The sequence below is a fragment of the Symphalangus syndactylus genome, chromosome 4, assembly GCF_028878055.3.
Source record: "Symphalangus syndactylus isolate Jambi chromosome 4, NHGRI_mSymSyn1-v2.1_pri, whole genome shotgun sequence".
In the NCBI taxonomy this organism is placed as follows: Eukaryota; Metazoa; Chordata; class Mammalia; order Primates; family Hylobatidae; genus Symphalangus; species Symphalangus syndactylus.
In genome coordinates this window covers 23,668,059-23,688,339 of record NC_072426.2, presented here as the reverse complement: position 1 = coordinate 23,688,339, position 20,281 = coordinate 23,668,059, and the positions used below count along the sequence as shown (strand labels likewise).

Sequence of the window (20,281 nt, the reverse complement as noted above, 5' to 3'; positions counted from 1 at the left end):
GAGGCTGAGAGAAGAGAATCCCCTAAGACCAGTCTGGGCAATACAATGAGTCCCCGTCTCTAAAAAAAATAAAAACAATTAGCCAAGCATGGTGGTATGCACCTGTAGGCCCAGCTACCCAGGAGGCTGAAGTGGGAGGACTACCTGAGCCTAGGCATTCTAGGCTGCAGTGAGCTATGATTGCACCACTACACTCCAGCCCATCTCTAAAAATAAGAACAATAATAATTTTGGCATGAGTCTTCATAATAGACTCAAGTGCTTCTTCCTAGACAAGATGGAATATGTAGTGCTCGCTTCGGCAGCACATATACTAAAATTGGAATGATACAGAGAAGATTAGCATGGCCTCTGCGCAAGGATGACATGCAAATTCGTGAAGCATTCCATATTTTTTTCAGTAAACTATTGCAAGGACAAAAAACCAAACACCGCATGTTCTCACTCATAGGTGGGAATTGAACAATGAGAACACATGGACACAGGAAGGGGAACATCACACTCCGGGGACTATTGTGGGGTGGGGGGAGGGGGGGAGGGACAGCATTAGGAGATATACCTAATGCTAAATGACGAGTTAATGGGTGCAGCACACCAACATGGCACATGGATACATATGTAACAAACCTGCACATTGTGCACATGTACCCTAAAACTTAAAAGTATAATAATAATAAAAAAAGGAAAAAAAAGGTAGAATATGTATTATTTTATCCACACAGAAGTTTAGCAATAAGGTTTTGTTTGTTGTATAAGTACTCCCATATGTACAAGTCTAGCATCAATGTTTGCATAGAGGTAAAGTGTAGTGGAAGTGTGATGAAGGAAAGAAAAGAAATGGGCAAGTGGAATAATTTTCTTTTATTTTGTTTTGTTTTTCTGAGGTGGAGTTTTACGCTGTCACCCAGGCTGGAGTGCAGTGCCACAATCTCAGCTCACTGCAACCTCTGCCTTCCAGGTTCAAGTGATTCTCCTGCCTCAGCCTCCTGAGTAGCTGGGATTACAGGTGTGAGCCACCATATCTGGCTAATTTTTTGTATTTTTAGTAAAGACGAGGTTTCACCCATATTGGCCAGGCTGGTCTTGAACTCTTGATCTCGGGTGATCCGCCCGTATCGGCCTCCCAAAGTGCTGGGAATATAGGCGTGAGCCACCGCACCTGGCCGTAGAATATTAACTAGGAGGAAGGCACTTGAGCTAGAACTTCAGACCAGCCAATGTGAAATTTTAAGCCTAGGTATGCAGAAATTTCAATAATATGACTGATAAAGGTGATAGATACACATTCAGACATTGCCTCTATACACAATCCCTTTTAGAAAATGGAAGCAAATCTCTGGATCATTTAGTCCCAAAAAAGCCTTGATTTTTCCCAGAAAGCCACTTCAGGATTCTTGATGGCTTGTTCATGGCATGTTCTTGGCATGTTCGTTTGCCTCTTCAAGCTTCAGTCTTTTCTCCAGTAAAATGAAGATAAGAATCCCCACGTTATTCATCATCTGAGTGGATTAATGGAGATTAGGTACATGGAGTGCCAAGCATATGAAAGGCTTAATCCATCAGAGCTGTCATTATTGTTGTGGACTCTCTTTCCTGGAAACATCTTTTATTCCCACATGGTAGCTTTTGTTTTGGTTTTGTTTTGTTTTGTTTTGTTTTGTTTTTGTTTGTTTGTTTGTTTTTGAGACAGTCTTGCTCTGTCGCCCAGGCTGGAGTGCAGTGGCACATTCTTGGCTCACTGCAAGCTCTGCTTCCCAGGCTCACACCATTCTCCTGCCTCAGCCTTGCAAGTAGCTGGGACTATAGGCGCCCGCCAGCACGCCCGGCTAAATTTTTTGTATTTTCAGTAGAAACGGGGTTTTACTGTGTTAGCCAGCATGGTCTGGATCTCCTGACCTCGTGATCCGCCCACCTCGGCCTCCCAAAGTGCTGGGATTACAGGTGTGAGCCACTGCGCCCGGACCCCACATGGTAGCTTTGTAAAGGGCAGGGTCAAGGCCCAGTTCTCAGACTCACAGAAGCTCTGGGTTGGGAAGGATATTAAAGGTCACTTCTGGTCCAAGCCCTACCTCTCCATCTAGTGCCAGGTCAGAACTTGTGATAGTTCAATGCAGGTTAATAATTTGGCAACTTTTTTACTGATATTCTCCAAATAGGTGTTCAACATTTATTTAGAAGTTTAAAAATTAGAATAATAGCAAAAAGTGTAATTTTCACTTCTCAAACTTGGTAGGTTTATTTTGGGAGCGGCCTTGAACCTATTTTGCAACTTACTCCTTAGTGATTGAAATGAACTTCCCCTGAGTTGAAACGCAAGACGCAGTTAATGCTTCCAAAGTCTCTTCTGCAGAACTGGATCAATGAATAAAAACCGACACTAAAACATAAGTAGCAATTATTCAACAATTAATACTAATGAATTACTAAATCTCTACATCTTAAAAGTTTGAATACCAGTGTATTTAGAATTTGTTTGGCTTCCAAAAACTATGCATGCCATGGTGTTTTATTTTAAAACTTCAAATCCTAACGCTATATACCCTTTTTAAAGTGTTAATTTCTAATTTCTTTTTCTTTTCTTTTCTTTTTTTTTTTGAGATGGAGTCTTGCTCTGTCACCCAGGCTGGAGTGCAGTGGTGCGATCTCAGCTCACTGCTCCGGGGTTCACGCCGTTCTCCTGTCTCAGCCTCCTGAGTAGCTGGGACTACAGGCGCCCGCCACCATGCCTGGCTGATTTTTTTGTATTTTTAGTTAGAGACGGGGTTTCACCGTGTTTGCCAGTATGGTCTCCATCTCCTGACCTCGTAATCCGCCCGCCTCAGCCTCCCAAAGTGCTGGGATTACAGGCGTGAGCCACCGTGCCGGACAGTTAATTTCTAATTTCTAAGTGTGGCTACATCTTCATAAAATCTCTCTCTATGGCCATTAAAATGGATTATGCCATAGATGAAATGGTCCTTAACATTCCATGGACAGAGACCCCTACAGGTTGATTTTGCTGAGATAATCTTCATAGTTAATTAGGGACCACAGAAGACTACCATGAGCAGCTGAGGTCAGACAGCAACTGTAGAAACACAGGCTAAAGGACACGAAGAATTGTGTAATTGACTAAATGTTCAGGGCAGAGCCAACAAAACTCAATTGTTCTGGACAACCACACCATTTTCTCTACAGTTGCTGAAAGTTGTGTGGGTGGGATCTACAGATAATTGCCCCACTTCTCCATTTCATTTTGCCTGTCTAAACATTGCATAAATAACTACTTGATAAATTCATTGTTGATGATGGCACATGAACAGACAGACAGAAAAGTGACTGCTCATTTTAAAATGTATAAAGCCAATATAAATAGTAATCAAATCTCAAAGGAGAATGCCTAAAAATGTTTAAAATTCACAATAATGTTTAATTTACCAAATTTCAACCCACCTGTGGAGCTTAATTCAAAAATACTTTTGGCCTATATTTAAAATAAAGTGACATTTGACAAACTGTTCAAATATGAAACTTAAAAATATACTCTTCCTAAATAATAATTTTAATACAAACTCTACATTCACAACTTGTAGGATTAACTATCTCTTCCCCAATATGCCAAAAACACGTACACATCCAAATATGCACAGAGAATATGAATGCTAGAAAAGTTTAAGAATATATTATGAAAAAATATTTCATATGTCAGGATAAATAAGCTTGAGTAGTTAATGAAAAATAATTATTTTAAAGTTTAAGTTGTCTTTAAAATTAAATTTTACATATCTCTTCAAGATATATGAGAAGACATACACCATCTACCTCACTATGGAATGTGGTAAAACAAACATAATTTATAGCTGTGTCATGGCAGCCAAATGGCATAAATTCTTTAGATGTTGAACTTTGCTAAAATAGCAACAGCAAATTTCATGAACAAAATGAAGTGGAAGAGAAAAGAGAAGAACAATCTAATACAAAAACGGTCTAATTCTTTCTGGTTGCCTTATAGCCTAAGAGAAAATTTAAAACTCTCCTTAAGCTGTAACTGCAAAAAATTTAAAAAGAAAATCCATTTGTTAAAACAAATTAGGCAAATGGTATTGAGGCTACTTGAATTTATGTCACAGTGCCCTTAGTATTAACCACACTAACCGTGGGTCACACACATTTGACTAAATGTGCTTAGTGGTTGATTCTAGAAATGTCATAATTCAAGAAATGTACAAGGAAAAAAACTAGTGGAAAAGCAAAAGCAACAAGTGGAATATTTTACAAAATTGAAAATAATACCACACAGGTAAAAAAAAAAAAATCTAATTAACATATATAATTTCAGTTTTGTGCTATATTCCAATGGTTCTTTTCAGTCTTCTAATTTACATTGTTTTTTATATATTTCATTAATTTATAGGCATACTTTGGAGAAACTGCAACTTTGTTTTCAGACCAAGGCAATCAAGTCACACAAATTTGTTTCCCAGCAGATGTACATGTTATGTTTAGAATATACTATAGTCTGTTAAGTTTGCAATAGCATTGTCTTAAAAAATGTAGATACCTTAATTTCAAAAATACTTTACTGCCAAAAAATGCTAATAATCATCTGAGCCTTTAGCTAGTACTAATTATTTGCTGGTAGAGGGTCTTATCTCGATGTGTTTGGCTGCTGACTGATCAAGGTGGTGGTTGCTGAAGGTTGTGGCAATTTCTTAAAATAAGACAAAAATGAAGTTTGCCACATTTGTTGACTCTTTCTTTCACAAAAGATTTATCTGCAGCATGTAATGTCATTTAATGGCATTTTACCCACAACAGGACTTTCAAAATTGAGGTCAATCCTCTCCCACCCTGCCGATGCTTTATCATCTGAATTTAGGCAACATTCTAAATCCTTTTGTGTCCGGAATTGGTGGGTTCTTGGTCTCACTGACTTCAAGAATGAAGCCGTGGACCCTCGCGGTGAGTGTTAACAGCTCTTAAGGTGGTGTGTCTGGAGTTGTTCGTTCCTTCTGATGTTCGGATGTGTTCGGGGTTTCTTCCTTCTGGTGGGTTCGTGGTCTCGCTGGCTCAGGAGTGAAGCGTAGACCTTCGTGGTGAGTGTTACAGCTCTTAAGGTGGCGCGTCTGGAGTTGTTCATTCCTCCCGGTGGGCTCGTGGTCTCGCTGGCTTCAGGAGTGAAGCTGCAGACCTTTGCGGTGAGTGTTACAGCTCATAAAAGCAGTGTGGACCCAAAGAGTGAGCAGTAGCAAGATTTACTGCAAAGAGTGAAAGAACAATGCTTCCACAGTGTGGAAGGGGACCCGAGCCGGTTGCCACTGCTGGCTCGGGCAGCCTGCTTTTATTCTCTTATCTGGCCCCACCCACGTCCTGCTGATTGGTAGAGCCGAGTGGTCTGTTTTGACAGGGCGCTGATTGGTGTGTTTACAATCCCTGAGCTAGACATAAAGTTTCTCCACGTCCCCATCAGATCAGTTAGATACAGAGTATCGACATAAAGGTTCTCCAAGGCCCCACCAGAGCAGCTAGATACAGAGTGTCGATTGGTGCACTCACAAACCTCGAGCTAGACACAGGGTGCTGATTGGGGTGTTTACAAACCTTGAGCTAGATGCAGAGTGCCGATTGGTGTATTTACAATCCTTGAGCTAGACATAAAGGTTTTCCAAGGCCCTACCAGAGTAGCTAGATACAGAGTGTCAATTGGTGCATTCACAGAGCCTGAGCTAGACACAGGGTGCTGATTGGTGTATTTACAATCCCTGAGCTAGACATAAAGGTTCTCCACATCTCCACCAGACTCAGGAGCCCAGCTGGCTTCACCCAGTGGATCCCGCACCAGCGATGCAGGTGGAGCTGTCTACCAGTCCCGCGCCATGCACTTGCACTCCTCAGCCCTTGGGTGGTTGATGGGACTGGGCGCCATGGAGCAGGGGGTGGTGCTCGTCGGGGAGGCTCGGGCTGCACAGGAGCCCACGGAGTGGGTGGGAGGCTCAGGCATGGCGGGCTGCAGTCCCGAGGCCTGCCCCGCGGGAAGGCAGCTAAAGCCCCACGAGAAATCGAGCGCAGCGCCACTGGGCTGGCACTGCTGGGGGACCCAATACACCCTCCGCAGCCACTGGCCAGGGTGCTAAGTCCCTCATTGCTCAGGGCTGGCAGGGCCGGCTGGCTGCTCCGAGTGCGGGCTGCCAAGCCCACGCCCACCCGGAACTCCAGCTGGCCCACAAGCGTCACAGGCAGCCCCAGTTCCAGCTCACGCCTCTCCCTCCACACCTCTCTGCAAGCTGAGGGAGTGGGCTCCGGCTTTGGCCAGCCCAGAAAGGGGCTCCCACAGTGCAGCGGTGGGCTGAAGGGCTTCTCAAGTGCCGCCAAAGTGGGAGCCTAGGCACAGGAGGCGCCGAGAGTGCGCGAGGGCTGTGAGGACTGCCAGCATGCTGTCACCTCTCACTTTGTTGTCATTTCAACAATGTTTACAGTGTCTTCACCAGGGGTAGATTCCATCTCGAGAAACCACTTTCTTTGCTCATCCATGAGAAGCAACTCCTTATCCTTTCAAGTTCTATCATGAGACTGCAGAAATTCAGTCATCTCTTCAGGTTCCGCTTCTAATTCTAGTTCTCTTGCTATTTCTACCTCATCTTCAGTGACTTTCTCCACTGAAGTCTTGAACCCTCAAATTCATCCATGAGGGTTAGAATCCACTTCTTCCAAACTCCAGTTAATGTTTGGTATTTTGACCTCCATCCATGAATCACATATATTCTTAATGGCATCTAGAATAGTAAAACATTTCCAGACAGTTTTCAACTTCTTTTGCTTAGATCTATAAGAGGAATCACTATATATGGCAGCCATAGCCTTACAAAATGTATTTCTTAAATAATAAAACTTGAACATTGAAATTACTCCTTGATCTGTGGGCTGTAGAATGGATATTGGATTAGCAAATAGGAAAACATTAATCTCCTTATACATTTACATCAGAGTTCCTGAGTGACTAGGTGTATTGTCAATGAAAGAAATCTTTTGAAAGGAATCTTTTTTGAGAAGCAGGTCTCAACAATGAGCTTAAAATATTTGAGAAACCATGCTATAAATAGATGTGCTGTTATCCAAGCTTTGTTGTTCCATTTATAGAGCACAGGAAGAGGAGACTTAGTGTAAGTCTTAAGGGCCCTAGCATTTTCGGAATGGTTAATAAGCATTGGCTTCACCTTCAAGTCACCAGCTGCATGAGCCTCTAACAAGATAGCTGACCTGTCTTTTGAAGTTTTGAAACTACACATTGACTTCTCATGTCTAGTTAGGAAAGTCCGAGGTGGTCTTTTCTTCTAACAGAAGGCTGTTTTGTCTACATTGAGAATCTGTTGTTTAGTGTAACCACCTTCATCAATGATCTTTGCTACATTTTCTGGATAACTTACTGCTTCACCTTGTACTTTTATGTTATGCAGACAACTTCTGCTCTTAAACATCATGAACCAACCTCTGCTAGCTTCCAACTTTTCTACTGCCACTTTCTCACCTCTCTCAGACTTCAAAGAACTGAAGAGAATTAGAGCTTGGCTTTGGATTAGGCTTTGGCTTAAGGGAATGTTGTGCCTGGTTTGATCTTTTATCCAGACATAAAACTTTATATCAGCCATAAGGCTGTTTTGCTTTCTTATGATTTGTGTGTTCACTGGAGTGTACTTTTAATTTCCTTCGGGAACTTTTCCTTGTATTCATAACTTAGCTAACTGGCACAAGAGGTCTAGAGTTTAGCCTATTTCAGCTTTCAACATGCCTTCCTCACTAAGCTTAATCATTTCTAGTTTCTAATAAGTGAGAGATGTGTGATTTTTTCCTTTCACTTGGACACTTAGAGGCCATTGTAGGGTTTGTAAGTGGGCTAATTTCATCATTTTTGTGTCTCAGGGAATAGGGAGGCCTGAGGAGAGGGAGAGAGATAGGAGAACTGCAGGTCAGTGGAACAGTCAAAACACAACACATACCAATTAAGTTCAGTGTCTTACATTTGTGGCACCAGAAAACAATCACTGACCACAGATCACTGATTACAAATCACCATAACAATTATAATAATAAAGAAAAAGTTTGAAATATTGTAAGAATTATCAAAATGCGACAAAGAGACATGAAATGAGCACAAGCTGGGAAAACAGTATCAATAGATTTGCTCAAGGCAGAGTTGTCACAACCTTCAATTTGTAGAAAACACAGTATCAGCAAAGCACAGTAAAACAACATATGCCTGTAATTCACATACAATTCAATTAATCCATTCAAAGTGTACAATTCAATGACTTTTAGTTGAATTATGCAACCATCATTACAATGAATTTTAGTATATTTTCATCACCACAAAATAAACCTCATACATATTAGCAGTACTCCTCATTTCTACCAAATTCTCAGCCCTAGGAGACCACTAATCTACTTTCTGTCTCTATGGACTTGGCTATTTTGGAGATCCCATATAAAGGGAATCATACAATACGTAGTCTTTTGTGACTAGTTTCTTTCACTTAGCATAATACTTTCAAGGTTCATTTGTGTTGTAATTCCTTTTTATGGCCAAATATTATTTCACTGTATAGAAGTACACATTTTATTTATACATTCATATGTTGATAGATTTTAGGGAAATTTTAGTTTTTTAGTTATTATGAGTAACTTTACTAAGAATATGCTTCAACAAGTCATATGTGCATGTATATCTCCATTTCCTTTGGGTATATACATATCTGAGAGTGGAATTGCTAGATCATATGGTAATTCTATATTTAACTTTTTGAAGAACTGACAGACTATTTCCCAAAGTGAGTGTATTATTTTGATATCCCAACACCAATGTATGAAGGTTCCTATTTCTCTATTATTGCCAAAATAATAGAACCATGTCTTCAGAATTCTGAAGAAAAATGGTATCTAACATAAAATTCTGTAGTCTGCCAAACTATCAACTAGGCATGAGAATAGAATAAAAATTTTTCTAAAAATTTTTAGATATGCAAACACTCAAAAATTTTTATCTCCATCACCTTACCCTTGGGAAACTACCATGTTCACAATGATAAAATAAAATAAGAAAAAGGAAAACTTGTGTGCTGCTGTTTTCCTTAGTCTTATGCAAGTATTTGACTTTTAAAACTATATGCATGTAAAATGTTGAATTTTTTAAAAAAATACTTAAATTTTAAAAGATGAACTCTTCTTATGGACTGGTTGAAAACTGTTTAGTGAAAACATTAACTGAAATCACCTCAATTAATTCTAATTTGGGATGTTTATTTACTTGATACAGTATTAAAAAAAGAGGCAAAGACTTTTATACAAAATTCCTTTTTATTTTTGTATTGCAAGTGACGAATACTTGTAAACTAGCCTTTTGAAGTTGACTTTAAAAGGCTCGACATAAATGGTTACACTGAAGAGACACCTTTTGGAATGTGAAATAATTGAGCTTATCATGGGAATAGGTGTTTGTGGCTGGGTTTTTTAAAAACCCAGTGGTCAACACATCACAGATTTAAAAAGTATTAAATTTCAAACTTGTGCTGTGGAAACTATTAAATGACTCTGGTCATGACAAAATCATTAACAATAAAGATTCAAGTAAACAGTTCAAATAATATTGTCTCATTAAATGAGCAGGGGAAAAAAGGTGCATTACTAAATCAATATATTATTTTACGTGATAACTTTATTTTAAATACATATTACCTAAATTAAATATTCTAAGAAAAAGAAAATTAGCTATCAGTTCCCCAAAAACATCTTTCATTTTCACTGAGGAGGTGGCAAGAATGAAAGCAAGGTGAGCCCATCATTCCTTAAAAGTTGAGGCCATGACTTAATCATACCTGCATTTTATGATCATCTGACTGAAGAAGTCTCTCTTCTCCCTCTCTATCCTATCACCCTATTTCTTTCCTTAATAGCAATTATCACTCCCTGATATTTTCTTGTTTATTTATTGGTTTATATGCTTCAAGTTTATCTCCATTAACCAAATGTAAGCCTAATGAAAGCAGAGCTCCTGAAGTCTTGTTCACATCGGAATGCATCCTCAGTGCTACCCAATGCCTCTCAGATCACTGATATTTATTAAAAATTGAACAGATGAGCAAAAGAATGGGCAGCTGGTAGACCTAATAAACAATGTACACTAATGAAATCTTTTTCACAAATGTGGGGTCATCTTCTGATCACTGGGAGGAAAATTGCTTTCTAACAATTCTTTTGAGTGATAGTTTACGATGCTCCCAGTATTGAAACCTTCTTACTCACTGAATAGACTCATAGTGGGGTTGTAGCTATTAGTAGCCTGTGTCCTCTGAGAAAGTTCTCAAGAATTTTTACAACCATCCTACTTACAGCGAAAGCATGGTTCACTCTGCAGCTACTGCATGAGGTCTGGCACAATAGGAAAAAAAAATGGAATAATGTTAGGTATTCAAAAGTACATAACTTGTTTACTCATTTACTTCAACAGGGCATTTTGCTTTACCTCTTTGAAACCTAATTATTTCTAGTTTCACTTTCCTTGAAACTCTGATGGCTCCACAGTGACTACGGAGAAGTCCACAGTGTTAGCATGGAAGACAAGTCCTTCCACCGTTGGGCCAGCTTCCTCTTTCTCACTGCCTGGTTTCTCTCTCATGAACCAGGCTCCAGCTATAGCAAAGAGCTTCCAGTCCCTGAATAAGCCAAGTGGTTTCTTCCCTCAGCGCTTCTGCTCCCCCAGCAACCTCTGCTTGGAAAGCCCTCCCTTCCTCTCCACTTAGTGGTTCCTAATCTTTGGTTAAGACTTCACGAAACCTTCTCTAGCACCTTCTGGAGGACAAATGACCAACCTGTCTTCTGGGTAGAGGCCACTACCCTCACAGATTTCTTATAGGACCTGGCTCAAGGTTATTCCCAACACTGCATCTCCTACTGCTTTCTATTTTTAACTCCAGACACTGGCCTCTTTGCAGTTTCTCAAATCCCTATTTTCATTTGCCAGGAGTGAAAAATATTTTCTCAGACATTTACACAATGTGTTATCACCTCCATTCAACTCTCTGCTCAAAGGTCACTTCCTAGGAGAGGCTGTCTTTGACTACCCCGAGAAATTCCTCCCCTTCTCATTTTTCTGAATAGAACTACCCCTTCTTTAGCCTTTACACTACTTACTTTTTCTTTGTAGTACTGATCTAACATTATATATTTAGTAATGTATCTGTCTTCCCTTCTAGAATATAAGCTCTGTGATGGTGGATCTTTGTTCTGTTTACTGCTGTGAATGTGAATGAATGAGTGATTGAATGGCACTTGTGGCACTTGATGACTGATGTTGGCTTGAGATTTTGCTGTCTTCCTCTGCAGGGGTTGTATCCTATGCATCTTAGTCTCCAGTTCCTTCCTGGCACAGAGTAACTTCTTAATATTCCTTCTATGACTGAACGACATCAAGTATACATTACCTATAACAATTGTTCCCAACAAAGAGACTCTGAATCCATGTACACTGCATAAGGTGAAGAATACAGCTATATTTCCACAATCCCTTTATCTAAAACTCGGGATCAGATGTGTTTCAAAATTCAGAATTTATTTATTTAATTTTTTTGAGACAGAGTCTCGCCCTGTCTCCCAGGCTGGAGTGCATTGATGCGATCTTGGCTCACTGCAAGCTCTGCCTCCCAGGTTCACGCCATTCTCCTGCCTCAGCCTCCCAAGTAGCTGGGACTACAGGTGCCCACCACCATGCCTGGCTTTTTGTATTTTCAGTAGAGATGGGGTTTTACCGTGTTAGCCACGATGGTCTCGATCTCCTGACCTCGTGATCTGCCTGCCTCGGCCTCCCAAAGTGCTGGGATTACAGGCGTGAGCCACCATACCCAGCCAATTCAGAATCATTTATTACTTAATGCCCCTGTCAGAGTCAGTATCCTGTTATCTAATGCATGAAAAGCTTTGCAACAAAACATGTGAAGAGCCCTACTACATGTGAGAAATAATGCTCAAGTCAGCTTTTGCTGCCAAGTGAGTTGTCAAGATAGATTTCCTAAGTATGGGATTTTGGAAGTGTGGACAAGGAGCTGTGGATATGTATTAGCATATGGAGATTGGTGAAACATCTCCATACTAACATGGGTTTCCCACAAGCCAGAAGGTTAAGAATTACTATTTAATAAATTAGTTTAAATAATTTATTTTTTCACTGTAGCTAACATTAATGAAGCATTTACTTTGTGTCAACTCCTGTGCTGAGCTCTTTAAATATGTATGTAAAACTATTATTTGTCCATTTTATAGGTGAGGAAACTATGGTTTAGAAAGAGGCTTAGCATATCTTTGAACTGGTAACTGACTTAGCTGGACCCAGACTGAAGCTGCCTCACGATAAAAAGCCATGCTCTTACTTCATATTGCACAAGGTCAAAATTCTTTAGTCTTCCCGGTTTCTTTGTGATGTTGAGTCTAAGAAAAGTTTCTGTAATTCAAGTGAATGTGAAAATCCTCAGGCAACAAGATCTCTTTTGTAAAAAACAGACTGGCTATATGTAGTCAACATTTAACTGATATTTGTATGATGGAATAATGTATTTTCTCAGCTACACCAATATTTTAAATGTTTGTAATGAGAGATCAAGTGATTTCAGATAATTAAAAAAAGTACAGTCACACTAACTTGCCCTGATTTCCTTTGTAGAACCATGATCTGCAGAACCAAGGTCTGCTGTTATCTGATAGATGAGAATAGGAATAGAAGAGGCCATCAAAAGGCACTAATTGTAAATAATATGTAGATTTTTAACTTATCCTTTTCAAGAACACTTTAGCTGCCTGAATTTTTTTAAAGCCAGATAGAAGTTGATAAAATGTATTTGTGATGACCAAATTTTGAAACTCCTTTGGAATTACCAAATATAGCAGTGATAGTTGGCATTAAGGAGTCACTTGTATAGAAACAATAAAGCTCTATTTAAAAAATCTATGCATAGGGCTACAGTTTCACCTGAAGACAGTGTTTCGGACCATACCACACTCATGGGAAAGCCTCCAATTTTGAAATGTAGAGTAGCAAAAACACAACACACAGTCATTTCATGATACAAAGCAGATACTATAAACATGAGAATTAAGAAATGAGAATAACACATACACTAAAAACGTCACAACAGAAACAAGCTTTATTTCAACCAGACAAGTGAATTCTTCAATTAACATCAACTTCTTCAAGACTTGAAAATATGGAAATTAAAGACGGTGCTCAGAAGGCAGAGAAAGCAAGATTCATCGTGGAGTAATTGTTCCGTCCTTCAAAAATCCCTTTCAACAATAAGCTCAATACACAAGATCATGGGATCTCATGCATCCCAATATATGTACATGACCCTCATTTGAAAGTTACCCATCAGTCTTAATGAAATCTTTCAAAAAGAAAAAATATATAGATCGGTATAAATTATTTTTAATTTTAGAAACTGAGATTGAAGTACAGTTTTTAGTTTAAAATATTAAAAATGAAAAAAACTTTAACATTATTAAAGATGTGTTGTTACAAAGTTCCTAGATATATACATGTACAAAACAAATAGATATTACTATCTGACACCTCAACCCATGACTTACCCTAAATCTCCTGATATGAACAATTAATCTACTGGGAGGCTTTTCCCAATAAGTTTCAAACTTCTTGCACAAAGATTTGCTGCCATTCATACTCTGTGCATGGATGAGGACATTTCATCACAGACTATTTCAACTTAATATAACCTAGCATAAAATAAATCCAATGAAACACTACATTTATAAGCGATAAGACAAACTTGCATATAATTTGCAACTTTTGCCAGACTCATTAAATTCATTAACACATTCAGTCTTCTCTTCATGGGCATTTTCAAGAGCTTTAGATCTTGTGCTTAACTTTGTATTGAGCTGGTCAGCACCTTCATTGATATGAACAATTATGTCAAAGAAAGGTTACAGGTAGGGGGAGGGAGATCATCTGAGGACAGAAACAGAGGGAAGGACTCTCTTTTTTCATAAGACAACCAAACAGAAAAACAAGACAATAAAGGGTACAAAACAAATAACAAAAGTGTTCACAGTAAAACATGCCAGATTTGTAGTTTCATTTGAAACCAACAGCAAATCATGAAACGTCATGAAAAATATGAGTCAAGGTAAAATCTCCTAGAGTAATTACTAAATGAAGTTAAAATCACCACACTGATCAGTAAACCCCAGAAGAAAAATGAACAGCGCTTACATATCAGGTCCTTTTTAAACATCAAACAACTTTTCAAAGTTAATGCATACAATTGGTAGGTTTGGCCACGCTGCACCATTTTTTTAAAAAAATACAGTATACAGAAAAAAAACCTTTTATATTCCCCCGTTTTGAATCATTAGCTCAAAACCTAAGAGTAAAAGATCATCTGGAAGGATTTTAAATTATTTACAAATCCAGCAGGTTCATCTGCCATAATGGCTTGGCTTCCGTCCCAAAGCGACTTTCACCTTCTGCAGCAGCAATTTTTCAGTTCTCTGTCCTTTTGGGAGGCTGTTTCCTCCACTCCTCATCTCTACTTGTCATCAGTCATTTTGAACAGTTCCAACAGTGCCCCAACAGCTCCAAAATAACCCTATGAAAACAATACAAAACGATGATCTCTGAACCTTAGCCAAATACCTATTGTTTTTAATAATTCTAGGAATGCCACTAATGTAGATAAAAGAGAAATTTAAAACCTAAATTGTGTGTCACAAAACATAGCAGAATAATAACAACTATAATTTATTGGACACCTACTTATATATATTAAATAAATCCACACATGCAAGTGCTTAGAACTATGTCTGGCACATGTGTGCTAAGTGTGTGCCGGGGTTGTTAGTATTATAACTATTTCATCTTTATCTTTGTCATGGCAAAACTCTGATTATTATTTCACATATGAGAAATGGAAGGTAATAAAGTAAATTACCCTTGCAGGGTAACAGGTCTTGTACCAGGGCTCAACACCAAATCTGTCTGACTTTAAAGCTATATTTCATGGGAGAAAACCCTAAACTTCCCTCAGTAGCTCTTGCAAAGGCACTTAAATTAGTCCAAGCCTCACTTTGCCCATCTGTAAAATAAAAGACCATACATCGATGAGAATGAAAGGAACTAAAAAATATAAATTTTTAGAGAACTATGTGTTAGTTTGTTCAGGCTGCTATATATAACAAAGTACCCTAGATTTGGTGGCTTATAAACAATAGAAATTTGTTTCTCAAGTTCTAGAGGCTGGGAAGTCTAAAATCAAGGTGTCTGTTGAGGACCCGTCTCTCATAGATAGCTGTCTTCACATTGTAATCTCACATGGCTGGATTATGTGGTGGAAGGGGCAAGGGAGCTCTCTTAGACCTTTCTATAAGGATGCTAATCCCATTCATGAAGGCTCAGCCCTCATGACTTAATCACCTCCCAAAGGCCATCTCCCAATACCATCACCTTGTAGATTAGGATTTCAACATAGACATTTGAAGTTGGTCAGGGAACAAATAATCAGTCCACAGCAATCTGTTTCCAAAAGGCAGGAGGCTCCATTCTTCTGGCACTTGCTGAACTCAATAGTTATAACTGCAGCAGTAGGTGTGAGTGTGGCAGGATGTGGATGGATCTTTGCCGCTGCTGCTGCTACTGCTATCAGCTCACATTTATTGAGGCCCCACTAATGCTAGAAGTTGTTCTCAGCACTTTACATGGATTTACTCATTTACCCATCACAATAACTCTATGAGACAAATATGATAATTGCCCCATTTTACAAACGCTAAAACAGAAATGGAGAGATAGAGTCATCGTCTAAGAGCTCAGTCAGTAAAACGCAGTGTTCTTAACTACCTGGCTAGGCGACTTCTCTTAAGAGATGTTCAGTAACGTTAGTTGAATGAATGAGAAATTAAGTGAGGACTCCTAAGGCCAGGGCAGGTGACCAGAAAGCCACCATACCAGTGCTTCTCAAAAGTTGTCTCTCCATAGTATTCTCTAGTAAGGCCCGCGTAAGCCAGAGTGAATTTAAGAATGTAGAGAATTTTCTGAGGAACACATTATGAGGGCTACAAGAATACCCCATTTTCACTGGCCGTAGAGACTGAGTTATGATATAGGGTACCAAACCAAAGCCAGAGTCCACAGAGGCTTAGGATTGTACAGGGTGATACAGGCGACTACATTTTTAACTACAGAAGTGAGTTTCCCCAAAATGTTGGATTTTATTTCCTATCTTACCACCTAACTTCCCACCTGATGTTATAGAAGACTTTTTATCCCTGACAGTTTCCAGGCTTTGTTGTCCGCATTAGGCCAAGAAGACCTGGACTTACGGTTACCAGATAAGACACAGATAAATGGCAGATAAAATAACTAGGCACCCTGTATTTTTTATTGCTAAAAATGGCAACTCTATCTGGACTAGAACAGGAGTTTTCTTTTTCCTTTTTCATTATTTTTTTTAAAGGCTGAGATGGTTTTTTCTTTTTCAAACAAAACCTTACATGGAAACTCCATAAATAATCAGATATTCTGGCTGTGGAGGGTAGGGAGTGGAGGTTCTTGGACCTCATTCCCCCTCACTCAATGCCTAAAGACTGCTTTAAAAACAAGAGCTTTCTTTAGTATGAATTTCTATCATTGGGCCTTAACTATTTAGTATTTAAGTACCTGTTTCATATGCTTTAATAAAACAAAATACAGGCATAGAGAGTTCTAAATAACTCTAAATGCATTGGTAACTTCTTAAATAAATAGTTCAGTTTGAAGATGAGAAACAAATGGCACAGTAGTTATTCATTACAATTGAAATTGACAATACCAGCTCTCCCAATGTTTTTCTGCTGCAGTGTATACAAGAGATTAGATACCTCCAGCGATAGCTCATTACAGCACTGCAGCATTGATTTTAAAGGAGGTGACAGAGGAGGTGGAAGAGAGAGGGGACCCCACTTTTTGGTTTATAGTATGGTAGAAACTCCAAGTAAGGGGGCCGGGGTGGCTCATGCCGGTAATCCCAGCACTTTGGGACGCTGAGGCGGGTGGATTACCTGAGGTCGGGAGTTCAAGACCATCCTGGCCAACATGGTGAAACCCTCTACTAAAAATATGAAAATTAGCCGGGTGTGGTGGCACACGTCTGTAATCCCAGCTATTTGGGAGGCTGAGGCTCGAGAATTGCTTGAACTTGGGAGGCAGAGGTAGCAGTGAGCCGAGATTGCACCACTGCACTCCAGCCTGGGCGACAGAGGGAGACTCTGTCTCAAAAAAAAAAAAAAAAAAAAAAAAGAAACTCCAAGTAAGGGACTCTGAATTTACTGACACTCTCCATTTCCTTTATAAAGAGGTTCACTAATGGTCAGGTACACTGACCTCTCAAGGCCAATAAGCTACTCTTAGTAGCCCAAGCACTTCTGTGCTTACCAGCTGAATTGCTTACTTGCCAAGAGTTAGCTGTGTTTATCCTTAAATTTGTTTATGACAGGTTGATTGTAATGTAATAATCTAGTTTAACTATATACCACCTAAATCAATAAAAAGAGCACAAATTGATGGTCAGTTCTGTGAAAATTCAATTAAATTCTTGAGAAATATTGAAAAAGGTAGTCAGAAATAATTGCTGTCTACTTAGGTGGATGCCACAACATGAAAGAGAGAGAAAAAAACCTGTAAGAATTCTGCAACCAACTTGCTTCATAAGTATCTTTAACTTCTTAATCCACTTTAAGGAAACAAACTGGAAATCAAAGGAGGTGCATAATATTGTAGATTATGAAAGAAAGATAACTACAGGACTCCAATCGGCAGAAACCATGCTCAAAAATAGGCGTTGGTCTCACATCAAAAGATTGGTAAGTAAGTGCACATTTACACATTTTAAGGTATAATAAAATGGTTGGAGAAAGCTTTTTTTAATGATTACTCATTGTATCTGACTTTAAAGCTTTTTAAAAATGTTATTATAAATTGGCAACTTATAATCTTATATATTTATGGGGTACAAAGTGAGGTTATGATTTATGAACACAATGTGAAATAATTAAAGCAAGCTAATTAACATGTATGTAACTTCAAATACTTAGATTTCTTTGGTGAGAACATTTGAAATTTACAAGTTTGAAATGTACATTCCCATTTCCCCTACCCCCCAGCCTCTGTAACCACCATTCTACTCTCTGCTTCTATGCGTTTGATTGTTTTAGATTCCACAAATAAGTGAGAACATGTAGTATTTGTCTTTCTGTGCCTGGCTTATCTTAGCATTCTGTTTTCCAATTCCATCCATGTTGTTGTAAATTACAGAATTTCTTTTTAAGTGCTGAATAGTATTCCATTGTGTATATGTACCACATTAAAAAAAAAATCCATTCATCTGCTGATAGACACTTAGGATAATTCCATAACCTAGTTATTGTGAGTAGTGCTGCAATAAACATGGGAGTGCAGACATCTCTTCGACATACTGATTTTAAATCTTTTGGGTAAATACTCAGAGGTGGAACTGCTGGATCATATGGTAATTTTATTTTTAGTTTTTTTGAAACTTCCATGCAGTTTTCTATAATGAGTGTCCTAATTTACATTTCCAGTGACTTTTTAAAAAATTAAATTAACCAACTATCAGTCCTGGTTGTTGGATAAGAACGCTTCCATTTTATATATGCTTTTTTCTTATCCTTTGTGTAAATGCAAAGTGTAAATGGCAACTTTTCTACTTGACCAATTTAAAAAGCTAAGAGACCTGCTGATATGTTAGCCAAACCAAAATATACTCCACATATGACAGTAAGTCTATGCAAGCTCAACCTACCTCATGTTCCAAAAACAGAGCTTTTAGTTGTCCTTTGGACCAAAAATCCATGGCATATGCTAGCAGCTTCATGGAGACCATATTGATTCTGAGAAAATTTCCAACAAACACAACTCTGTCTATATTCTGGAAAAAATATTAAAGAAAACAACTGAATCATGGCATAAAAATAGCATTTGGCAAAGACCCAATGTTCTGTATGTCTCTGTACAGAACCTTGAAGAGTGAATTTTCCTTGTTTTTTTTGGTGGAATTATTTCAACATCGCCAAAATGAAGTTAAACGAACCTTATAGTGCATTCCACAAGAACAAGAGGCTGAGATTTTTGTTGGGCAAGGCAGAAACTGATATTGGACTTATTTGCAGGTGTTATGTCAGACTGCCTTACATCTGACATGAAATTAAGCTCCCAAAACACACACATATATACAATTTTAACTGGAGTTCAAGTTCAGCTAAATTTTCATGTGTAATACCTCAATCCCCCAACTTCTAGGTATAAAATACTCTTATAACCAACTCACAAATAAAATGGCTATGGTATGGTTTATTTGTGTAATGAATAATGCTCAATTTGTTCTGTGCTGGACACTAGAAATACAAAGAAGAAAGAATACTCAGTCTCTGCCCTCAGGATATATGGTGGAATATCCTGTTTGGCCAACACATGAGTTAAAATATGATAACAAAAAATACTCTATTTTTGTCATCAAGGATGTGGCTTTGCATTCTGAACATACACTTATGAACATTCCTCTCCTATTCTGCTCATGCAGACATGCTTCCAATCCCGTAAGCTTCCAGCTCTAGTGCACTCGTTATACTTCCCACTCCCCCAGATATTTCTTAAGCTCAAACCGGAGCTCAGCCTGTCCACCATGCAGAGGCTGCTCACCACTCACTCACTCACTCACTCAGAGCCAGTTGCTATGGTCACTCATATCAAAGGCAAGAGAGTCTTTGAAGCTGGTATTATTTTCTGCTTAGTCTATCAAGAGTAATCAGGGTCTGGGAACGTCACCTTTTAACTGCCTCAAGTTTTAACAATGAATGTTCATGAACCCATTAGCTACTGAAAATTTTCCGTGGGTAGAGGAGTGGAGGTAGTTTTAATAAATTTTCATAAAAAAAAAAAAAAAAAAAAAAACTAGCCACAAATCACCCAAACTAAGAGGTGACAAGGAACACTCTAAGAAACTCAGACTAAAAAGAAATTTAATTAAATTGAGGAGTTTTGTCCTTTCTCCCAAAATAAGGGAATCCAAGGGAGGATTTGCTCAAAGCCCAGTCCTGCATTACCCTAATAGAAAGTCAGAAGGAGTAGAAGTGGCATTAAAACTGGAAGAGCATTCCATGTTTCAAATAAATTCCAGGTGGGTAAAAGATGTTCAAAAAGAAAAAAAAAAAAGAAAGAAAGAAAAGAAAAAGAGATAGGGAAAAATATGGAAGA

General features: G+C 38.7%; 1 protein-coding gene and 1 non-coding gene across 10 annotated transcripts in view; one reads left to right on the top strand and one right to left on the bottom strand.

The window, feature by feature from the left end:
* Positions 1–289: 289 nt before the first annotated feature.
* LOC129481509 (U6 spliceosomal RNA) lies at positions 290–396 on the top strand. Its single transcript, XR_008657475.1, has one exon. It is a non-coding gene; the product is annotated as a U6 spliceosomal RNA (small nuclear RNA).
* Positions 397–13,145: 12,749 nt separating this feature from the next.
* PANK1 (pantothenate kinase 1) overlaps positions 13,146–20,281 on the bottom strand; it is a 125,007-nt gene continuing 117,871 nt past the window's right edge. For all 9 annotated transcript variants that reach the window (XM_063637879.1, XM_055274261.2, XM_063637880.1 and 6 more), the window contains 2 exons: positions 18,831–18,956; positions 13,146–14,624 (listed from right to left, as the gene is read on the bottom strand). In XM_063637879.1, coding sequence (XP_063493949.1) covers positions 14,565–14,624; positions 18,831–18,956 — 186 coding nt within the window. In that variant the 3' untranslated portion in view covers positions 13,146–14,564. The remainder of the gene's footprint in view (positions 14,625–18,830; positions 18,957–20,281) is intronic.